The 11611-nt window shown below is 38.1% G+C and overlaps 1 protein-coding gene across 1 annotated transcript in view; it reads right to left on the minus strand.

Annotated features, from left to right (window-relative positions):
• The window catches only part of LOC139730973 (protein LMBR1L-like), a 38204-nt gene extending 33704 nt beyond the window's left edge, over positions 1-4500 (minus strand). Inside the window, exon 1 of the mRNA XM_071641852.1 lies at positions 3950-4500. Coding sequence (XP_071497953.1) covers positions 3950-4015 — 66 coding nt within the window. The 5' untranslated portion in view covers positions 4016-4500. The remainder of the gene's footprint in view (positions 1-3949) is intronic.
• Between the last annotated feature and the right edge of the window lie 7111 nt (positions 4501-11611).

Below are 11611 nucleotides of genomic sequence, written 5' to 3' on the forward strand. Positions count from 1 at the left end.
TGATTAATTGTAATATATCTTGCAAGAACCTATAGATTTATTCCAGTATATAACATTTACACTGTAAAAACTTTTGCGTTTGTGAAAGAATCACTAGTATGTTATGCCATAAAACACCTGTTGTGTGTGTAATTTGTAATTTTAACAAATTTAAAGCTATTTTTAGAAGCACTTCAAGGTCAAGGGTATAACATTCATGATCAAATTGACGCTAAATCTGAAAGAAGAGCACAAATAGTTTAGAACCTTAATATGGTAGGCTGTCAGCTTTCATAATTCTTGAAATATTGCTCTGTGAAAAGTCTTTCAAAACACATTATTACATGCAGTGCAATGAGGAAAATGGAGCGACTTATTGTTTTTATCAAATCTTGGATTAAATTTCAAGGTCATTATTATGTAATAAAAGTGTTTTGTGTTATATATTATTAAAATATGTATAACAGACTACCCCTACAGCAAATATCACAGGGCTAGGGCTTTTCAGTTTGAAAGCATGGACATTTGAAATGTCCTCTAAACCCAATATATGATATTACATGGGAATTTGGCCATGTACGATTATTTTCAGTGGGGTAAATTTACCATTGAACATTTCGGTAGCAAAATTTCTTTGGTAACCCAAGATAATATAGGTAAATGTCTATCAATACAAAAAAATTGATGCCATTCCTAGGTGGGACGAAGGGTGATCCGTGACCTTGAATTTGGCACATTTTTCATTATTGTCAACTTTGAGGGCGCTCTCCGTAAAAACGGCGAGCATGAATCCGCTAATTTTTTTTCAAAATTACTGAACAAGTCAAAGCCTTCAACAGCATAATATTTTAGAACCTAAGGTGATGAAATGTGGAAGATATTAGCCTCTAAATATGCATTAAAATTTTCGAAATTAACATTTAACACCATTTTCGGTGACCTCGTGCACGTTAATGAAAAGTCAAATTCGCGTCACAGTCACTTTTTCTTGCAAAGACTATAAAGTTCTCTCAATTTCCAGATAATGAACACTTTTGCATAAATATCCATGCTACCACAATCAATCAAAAATGCATAATTTTCTTTAAACTAATATTTTGGAATGCGCATCGGTTGCTATGTGAGGCTGTATCTTAGCAACCAATTGACCTTGGGGCAAAATATTTTGGAATTTTCCGTCAGACACTTTGGGGAACATTTGGTGCGATTTTAAAGAAAATCGGAGGGGGTCGGGTGACAACTTTTCTGAAAATTGGATGATTTGACGTGGATTGACCCATGTACAAATTTATGTACATGTAAAGTATCCAGGAACACTTTCTTTTCTTTGATAATCATGGATTTATTTATGTAATTTGCATTTCCTTGATCACAGTGAAAATGCAAATGCTTTGAGTAGTTCAATAAGGGTCTTTTTTTTTTTTGCCCTTTCATGAATGAAAAAACTACCAATTATCATAAGCATCAATTTCTGCTTTCTTAAACATTTTTTTTTTTCATACAAGACAGTGGCCCAATCAATAGGCAGCATGTAATGCTTGTACTGTACATAAACGACTCCTACGCTCCCACAGTACAGCACTCTCAACGTAATCGGGTATCGCTTAAACGGGTACTCCATTTAATTGGGTAGAATGTCAGAGTCAGTTCCAATGCACATCAAAATCACCTGATAATCGGGTTGCCTCTCCACATAAATGGGTAAATAATTTTCTTCTAATCGAATGTCTACCCACATCTTATCGCAGATCATATAACACTTTAAGAAATCATGCATGTCAAATTTTCCACGGCTAATTGTATTCTCTGCTTAATTTGCAAAGAAGACCGATCATTTGGGGAGGGATTAAACATGAAAACACATGTACACTGTACATACACACGTACCGACTTGCCACACGAAAATGAACGGGATACACATGTAGCTGGCACTCACAACTGCATCTAGACAGACAGGAGTTGAACACACTTGCGCTCCTCCCTTGCTCCGCAACAACATTCACAATACGAGAAGTTTGCAACAAAAATCAGGCCATGCACCAGCTCCATAATTTTGCTTTTCCCCAGTCACTTCTCAAAAAGTAACCCGACGTTCTACGTGACTAGTGCACACAAAGAGACGTGTTCATTTTGGAAAAAACGTCTGCGTGTTAGCGAGGAGTCTATAGTCAAATGACAAAGTTTTCTGAAGACATATTTGTCCCTAAAAAGAGTGTAAATTATTGCTTGTAACTGGGCTCTGAGCAAGTGTAAGGTATATTTGTATGTGCCGTGCAAGCATGCATGTTACGCATACAGTGTATTTGTTTGTTGCAGTGTACAAAGCATGCTATGCACATTGTGTGTGTCAATTGTGAATGAGACATGTTCTTCTGTTAATCAGGTAGTTCGCTTAATCAGGTAAGAAATGCTCCGCCCGAGCCTACCCGATTATGCGGAGGGTACTGTATAACTGTGTGAAGGAGCGCTCCGGGGTTATATGTAGATGTATGAGCTAAAAGGAGTAGAACTTTACGTTTTGTCGACTAGAAAATAGAAAATAGTAGAATTAAATCTAGATGATAGTCTATATAGTGAGGCACCCACACCATGTCAGGGGCCCGAATATCATCACCCTGCATAAAATTGCTAAAAGTGCACTGAACAAAAATTTACGCCCGGGACCGCATTCAGTACGCTTGAAACTTTGCAGGGTTACCACAACTACACAAACTGAGGTGAAAACATTACAGTTTTTCATGAAAATCTACATTTATGTAAGGAATACGTGTTATTAGTGAATAGTGTCATCACGGTCACCCGCACATGTCATACGTGCTTTGTCTATGGGAGAGCGGAGTGGCAAGCTGCGGACCCCTTCCTTAACTTTAGTGCACATGAATTCTGCATCGTTCGCGCTTAACAACGATACTATAATAACTGCAAATTTCTGGTATTGCTCATTGAACTTGTGGTTCCACTTGAACTTTCAGCATTTTTCCTTTATGTGAGTGAGATCAGTTCGGGAAACCCACTCACAAGGGGGGCCCCTCCTTATAAGTAACCCGTCCCCCTTATAAGTAACCCCGTCCCCCTTATAAGTAACCCAAGGGGCACCCCTTATAAGGAGTCTCCACGCTTTTTTGCAATGCAACGCGAAAATGAAAGCACTGCGGCAATTCGCTTGATTATGTCCATAAAGCTTCACAAGTTTCCTAGTTACTCACGAAATTTGAGCAAAATCGGTTCGAGGCATCATATCTAAAATCATGAATTTAAATGCGATGTCAAACGACCCATGCGAATGCTGAAATGCATGCGATTACTGGCGTGAGTGTCGCCAGGCGCGGCGGCGCGGCAATGCTTGAGTGCAGACGTGGCGACTGAGTACTCAGTCGCCACGTCTGCACTCAAGCATTGCCGCGCCGCCGCGCCTGGCGACACTCACGTACTCAGTTGCCACGTCTGCACTCAAGCATTGCCGCGCCGCCGCGCCTGGCGACACTCACGCCAGTAATCGCTCGCATTTCAGCATTCGCATGGGTCGTTTGAAATCGCATTTAAATCCATGATTTTAGATATGATGCCTCGAACCGATTTTGCTCAAATTTCGTGAGTAACTAGGAAACTTGTGAAGCTTTATGGACATAATCAAGCGAATTGCCGCAGTGCTTTCATTTTCGCGTTGCATTGCAAAAAAGCGTGGAGACTCCTTATAAGGGGTGCCCCGGGTGTTACTTATAAGGGGGACGGGGTTACTTATAAGGGGGACGGGTTACTTATAAGGAGAGGCCCCCCTTGTGAGTGGGTTTCCCGAACTGAGATTTCATAGAATTTCAGTGATGTAGTGTGATTGAAACATGCATAAACATTCATTTTGATTAACTATGACAAGATGCATGTCACTCAAGTAAGCATAGAGTTTCTATACTCAGACTAGAGATCTTAGACCACGCATTATTAGCCAAAAGTAAAACATCTTCTCACTTACCAAATATTCCCTGACAGCATCATGGAACACTTGCTCTCTTGCGTCCCACTGTTGTTCATTATCCATTTTTGGTCGTCTTCACGTCTCGTGTAACATCGAATCTCAGCAAAGCAATAAATCCTACGAACACAGAACCTAGCTTCTGAGGGCCAGCAGAGCTAGAGTTCAGAGATCTGACACTGCACCGTACAGCGGCTGCAACAACAACGTACACAGTCTACTCTGTGTAGGTACTGTAGGTTGGCCTGGAGAGCGAGAGAGAGAGCCCACCAGCCAAGCGACGAAGGGCAAAGGGGAGCTTGGGGCTGGTAACTCCTTGGTCTTGCAGACGAGACTGTGCTAGCTGCGTAGACGTTCGTTCACAAACGTGTCGACTGCTATGTCATTTCTTCTCTTGTTGCAAACTGTGACTCTAATGGGCTACAGTCGACATTTTGAATTACCATTTCTAAGGGTGAACTATAAACAACAGAATGTAAGGTTTTACAGGTCAGTTTCACGTACATTTACGCTGACATTGGACTCACAAAATTACGAAACACGTCTTCACCCTTTCTTACGATGTTCGTCCACCGCTCGCTCGGATCCTTGGACCCACGTCGTCCACACGTAACGTAGTGCGTGTGTGTACTGTAGGTGTGTGTGTGTGTAGTGTGTGCTCTTGGCACATGACAGTACACGCATGCATACGATGCGTATCATTGGTTTGTGTGTGTCGTGTGTATGAGTTCTGTGGGTTCTACGCGTTCTTCCACAAAACTAACGGTCACCTTTGACACACAATGAAAGTTTGTTTACAATCGAAGCGCCATCTGCAGGTGGTGTGGTGAACATCAAAGCTTGAATTGTACCTTTTCTAAAAAAATTATTATTTATGCCCTCTTGTTCGATTAGGCCTATGGAACAAAGAAATAGAAAGTAGGACCTTTATGTTTCTGAGGTCAACTTTGTACTTATTCAGTTTCAATTTTTGGCGAATTCAAATTAAACAACAACATCAAAATTCACAAACCTGAAATAGGCGCTTGGTTTCGCGATTTGTGCATAGGATTTCAAATAACAATGCGTGAACAAACGTCATTAAAATACTCCCGGTATTCCCGGATGCAAGTGTTATTTGATATTAATTAGGTATTGAATTTCAGTTTACACAATCAGGCGCAACCAATGCTAGATATATACATAGTATATAGTGACATAGATCATTTCATATACATAGATTGAAATAATATAATCATCAACACATTAAAAAAATATTAATAGATTTAATAGTAATAGTAATGATAATAATGATAATGATGATGATGATGATAATAATAATAATAATAATCATAATAGCAATAGTATGACTTTATACTATATATTAATTGATAACTTCTGAAATTTGATCATTTTCTATCATGTCTACCATTTCTGATGTTTTGCATGTCATGTAGTAAACAGTGGAGTGTAATTGTTGCAGTACGTCGCTAGATATTATGCTTTTTGATGTTGCGCAAGTGAATTTACGACATGCGTGATTCACCTCGTATATGGTTATAAAAAATTTAAAAAAAAATCTCTTTTTTTTCTTTTTGAAGTATAATACATTCAGTGTGGGTACCTTATTGATAATGAATAACTGGTTTCAAAATAATTTCAGTGTACTGTATGTTTCATAATATTGCACATAAATAGTATGTTACGGAAGAGTTCATGAAACGCTTGATGATAAACAATACAGTGATACACAAACATTGAGTGAAAGTGTGTGTCTGTGTATAGAAAAAGACAACCAGAAAATCATTACAGGGATTTTGATAAACAACTTTGTCAATGGAAAATGGAGAACATAAACAATGACGGGGAAGAAACAGGGAGAGAGAGAGAGGGAGAGAGAGAGAGAGAGAGTTACCAAGCGAGGAAAATATTCTCGACAGAAGTCATAGATAACGTTTTAAAGTCTTATTGTACTGACGATGTACCACCCATTTGCAACAATCAGACGATAATACTCAAACAAAATTGTGAAATTGAAAAGACCTCTGATATGAACAATTAGAAGAAACCCTCTAGTTAAATCAATGGGAATGACACTTGACGTCACATCACCTGCAAATGCAAATGATCACAAACTAGATTTCAGGAAGACGATAGAAGTCCTATGCCTACATAATAGAAAAATGAAAGAAAATATAGAAGAAATAAAGAGGGATAAATAATAATGGCATTCAAATAACATTCAACAACGCTGAAATTCTCCATTGATGAGAGAATTTAATCTATACAGAAATCAAGAAAATGCCCGTTTTCTGCGGACTTAAAAAAGTTATTGTTCTATACTAGAAAATGTTAATGTTGAAATTAAATCTTGATCATTTCGAATGACAAATAGTTTGCATTATAGTATGGAATCACTTTTTAGAATGATATGAGAATTTGTAAAACCCCTGTAATCATTCGAACTTTTTGCTCAAAAGGCAGTATTTCTATTAAGTGTATAGTGGAAATATTCTTTTAAAAATAAGATTGCTTAGAGCAATAGTGGTATAAAACAACAACAATAGTGGTGATGTAAACGAAAAGAAAAGGGTAGAACAAAGACGCTATATAATAATTTTCTATGTTCTGAACAAACATTATTCCAGATTTCCTTTTAAATCTTCCACAGATGGACTCCTTCAAATGTATGGTCGGTATCAAAGTAAATTATACAGTTAAGTCATATGATAAATTTATCATAAAACCGTCATAAATTTCATCTTCATGCTATAAATTCATTACAGTGGATTTCTTTTTCAAACCGTATACCACCAGTAACTGCTGGAGGTTTATCCCAAAAGGAATTTTCTATAAACCATGTGTAAACACAGTGTAAGAAAATTTTGGCGTAATAGATACCGAAAAAAAAACAAGGAAAGAGAGGGAGAGAGAGAAAAGGAAAAACAAATTAATCAAATCATTTACAAAGAAGAAATAATTTGACATCGTCATGGATTCTCTTCACCTATCAACACGCAATGTGATTAAAACTATAGAGGGCGCTGTATCACAATAATGCTCATAACGCTGCGTGATATGGATCATTCCAGACCGTTCGCGAGCTCACCACACGGATCGCGGGCGACATTCTGTTTTGCACAATGATGTCATCGTATGAATCCGCACAATAACACAATTACATTCCAGAACGCTGTTGAGGGTTCTCGAGAGGCGCTGCTCAGGTATAAAACCACCGGATTTCTCAATTATTCATCATTATCTCCTAAACGGGAAAGAAAGCAACATCTTGCATTTCGATCGACAGGATTCGGACTGTTTCAGTTCATACTTGTACAATGGCATCTTTTTTCGTTCCGAGACAGTCTTTCGTACCCGTCTTTGTAGACGATGAACTTACGATGCAGGAATACCCTTGGGGTCTCGACCAAGTTTACCGCTCTATGATGCCGATCGGACGTCGTCGACCAGTTCTATCGTTGTCTTCTCGTCCTTCGAGAAGGCCTCGGGATCTCCGTCGAACGCCAAGAGAGAGAATTCTCGACCAACTCGTTCCCAATCTCTTCTCGAATACCTGGCACCCCGACGAGATGATCCTGTGCACTCCAGCCGACCTTGCGAGTTTACTTCTAAATCTACCTGAATCGGAAGATGTTGCTAAAAGTACCAGCAAGGACTCCGGATCTGAGGACAAATCCTCGACCAGTGAGAACACACGTCCTAAAACAACAACACAAAGTGCCACTTTGGACCAGACAAAAGTTGGTGATCAGAAACCAAGTGACACATCAAAGTCTCTCTCAGTCGAAGGTCAGGAGGAGCACGACTCTGCATCATCACCTGAATGCTTGACATCGTCATCGTCTGCAGTCACATCAGCTGAAAAGTCTGACGACCGCTTCGAACTAACCCTCCCAATCGGCGATTTCCCGCCGGAAAACGTCCAAGTCAGTGTGGCCGATCGCAAGCTCAGCATTCGTGCACATTGTGACGAACGAGATGAGATGAGTGGCTGGGTGCGACGCAAGCACTTCAGAATTCAGTGTTGCCAGATGGTGATTTCGGTAACCAAAAAGGGTGAAATTTGGTGATTTTTGAAGTTGTTTGGTGACAAAATTTTAGCCTGGTAACCAAATCAAAATTTGGTGATTTTTGGTTATTTTTTGGTGGTTATGAGACAAATGAAAAATAATCACACTAATTGAAAACGAAAGTGCATTTTGCCCAAAGTTTTCCCCTTATTTCCTTAGAATCATAACATGTGCCCTTTTTTTTTGTCACTCAACACACACAAACACTCATATATCCCAACACATCGTAAACATTTTGCATTTAGTCTGTGTGACAACGGCGCGCCGTAAATTGCACCGAGACTCGCGCAGAGTGTTTGATAAAGGTTTATTGACATAATTTTGTCTTGAATTTAAGCCTTACCTACGCTTTTCCAAATTTGGTGATTTTTTATGGCTTTTGGTGATTTTTCACATACCTTTTGGTGATTTTGCTCTGTTGGGACCTGGCAACGCTGTTTCAGATACAACGTTCAGCTCCCTGAGAACGCATCCGTTGACTCGTTGACGTCCATCTATGACACAAAGGGCGTGCTGTCGATCACCGCATCGAAGACAGGCAGTTCTACGAGGCAGGTTCCAGTCCAGTTTAGAGAAGCAGTAGAGTCGGTCAAGACATCACCAGAAGAGAAACATGAGGTGGAGCAGACGACAGCAAGCGTCAATGACAGTATCGATACTTCACCGACTGAGGGGGAAGATCGCAGTGAAAGTGCCAAAGACACCGGAATGGAGGAGAAGGATGAAGATGGTGAGAAGTAAAAGACATGAATCGTGTCAAGAAACCTGATGAGTAGGCCTATATACACCTTGCCAATGTAATGTCTGAAAACACGCAAGTTTCCTAGCTCTTTACAACCGTTATTTACATCAGTAGTAGCAATAGTACGATCGTTTTGTTTAAAAAATAAACAACTTTATGCTGCCCAAACTGTATATTTGATAGTTTCTGAAATTTGGTCATTTGATTTCTCTACCATATCTACCGTATGTTGTGATGTTATACATGTAATGCACGAAACAGTGGAGTGTAAAGTTGTAGTACGAACCTTCTTGGATTGATGAAGTAAATTTACGACGATCGTGATTCACCTTAGGCCTATATGTTACATGTTTGTCAAAAAAAGTACTTCTCATATCAAATTTTTGATTATGTTGAAGTATCCACATAATGTGTACCTTATTGATATAATCTATAACATACGACGCTTACAAAATCGTAGGCCTACTGGATAGTATGTTTCATACCATATTTACTGAATTTTGGTCGTCTTTGAATATCATTTTTGTGTAACGTTTATGATATTTTTCTTGTCATTCAGTGGAGTGTAATTGTTATAATACGTATACCTTCCTCGATGTATTATTATGCTGTTTGATGTTGTGCAACTCGGGTAGGGCCTAGTTACGACAATCGAGGTTCAGCAATTATGTTACATGGTTATTTTTTTAAAGTACATATTGATACTCTCCATTTTTAAAGGAATTATGTTAAAGTAAATTTTGTAGGCAGTGTGGATACCTTAATGATGGCGTACTTACATACGACGGATACAAAATATTTCTTGCACAGTGTATGTTTCGTATTTGGTCAATCTCTGAATATCGTGTTTAGCGTTTGTGATGTTATTTTCTCATGTACAACTGTACTATTAAACAGTGGGGTGTAATTGCTTCACGGCCTCCTTGGAAATTTCGCTTTTTGATGTTATGTAAGTGAAATTTTGACGATGACGATTCACCTCATGTTATATGGAATGGTTATGAAAAAAGTAAATTTTGTGTCCATATTTTAAATATAAGATTGTGTTGAAGTATTTAGGCCTACTCATTGTGTGGTACCCTATTGATAATGCATGACCCACCAAGTTTGTCCGGAATGTTTTGTTTGTGAAAGCCAGATAATTCATATTTCATATCCAAGTACAATATGACTAATGAAAAATGTTGGCCATTTTCAGGAGCTTTATGATGAAATAATTATCTTGATAGATTTTGTAAAGAATATTGTGTTCCACAGTGTGTATGTCTCAATCAATATCGTCTAGTGTAATCGTCACATTTGATTTCAAAAATGATGTTTGAGCCCAGTTTGTTTGTTGTGTTTGACAAAAAAAAATAAAGCCCCAATGAGTGTAAATCTGAAATAACAAAGCCCAAATGAGTGTCAATCATATTAAAATTGTGTTCCTTGTCTAAGGTTGAATCAATTATGTTATTTCAAAAATGGGACCTATGTGTGCGCGTCTGGTATGTTTATGTGTGTGTGTGTGTGTGTGTGTGTGTATTCCGTTTTATATTGACAGGGATTTGTAGAAGCAATATCCTTTCTATCTTAATGTTGGTGCATGGCTGTGGTTGTATAAGAAGATTTTTGTAGACAGAACAGCGTTAAATATACTCGAGGAAACAGAGGGAAAGAACGAAACAGCTTAATTTAGATCGTGATCATTGTAAAGTTGGTGTAGGAAAATTGATGCAAAAAAAAAGTTTCATATCAACGAAGGTACTTTGGACAAAGCAATTCTGTCGCTACTCTCGTTTTCCCAAAACAATTCTGTCATGTTAGTATTTTTACAACTGTGTGAGAGAATAAGGTATAAAGGACGGCTGATTGAAACATTCATGCACTTCTCCAAAATAATCATATGTTTCTTTGGAGTACATCAATTCAATTCAATTCAATTCAATCATAGTTTATTTCCAATCAACGAAAATCAAAAACATAGTACAATGTATACATGTCATTAAATGATATTGTTCAAACGCTTGCAAAAGATTCATGTAATATACGAGACAAATTATAGAACAACATATATGTACAATAATAAAGAGGAACACTGTACAAATACTACGTGGGCGAGCGGAAAATAAATTCGATCATGGAAAATAGTGATCCACTAAAAAGCAAAGCTTGTCGGACGTGGATCGCTAGATAAATAATGAGTGAATGATATACTATTCTATAACAATATACATGTAGTTATTTTGAGATACACAGGTCGGGAAAAAAATATAGAATACCAATGCTATAGTGCCCGGACACTGTTCATTGAACCACGTGTACCGGGGAAATATGACAAGGACAATACATTCGTACACACATTCAATTACCCACACGCATATACACTGTTGGACGCGAGACAGTACCGAGAGGAGAGAAGACGGTAACAATATACAAGTCTACGAAGAACAATAGACGGGAAAGGAAAAGGAGAGAAGAAAGAAGAGAGGTCTGCACACAGAACACGCCAAGTGCTGCGACATCAGGACAGGTGAAAGCTCAAACATAAATTATAGCAATTTAAATTATCTAAGATTATAAGTAGAAAGTAAATGTTTTTTGAGTTTATATTTAAATGTGACAAATTTGGGGGAATCTTTTAAACTATTATCTAAATTATTCCAAAGTCTGGGTCCGGTATAAAGAAATGTATTTTGGGCATGTGCGGTTCTCATTAACGGAAGATGGAATTCGTCGGATCGTCGCGTGGGATAGTTATGAACATGACAGTTTCGATGAAATAAATCGTGGAATATTTTAGGTAAAAAGGTACTATTGTAATTAAACATAAACTGACCAAGTTGAAACACATACAAATCATTTACTTTT

Source organism: Diadema antillarum, unplaced genomic scaffold, assembly GCF_040938485.1.
Source record: "Diadema antillarum isolate AM-2024a unplaced genomic scaffold, OU_Dant_1.0 seq00000345_RagTag, whole genome shotgun sequence".
NCBI lineage: Eukaryota > Metazoa > Echinodermata > Echinoidea > Diadematoida > Diadematidae > Diadema > Diadema antillarum.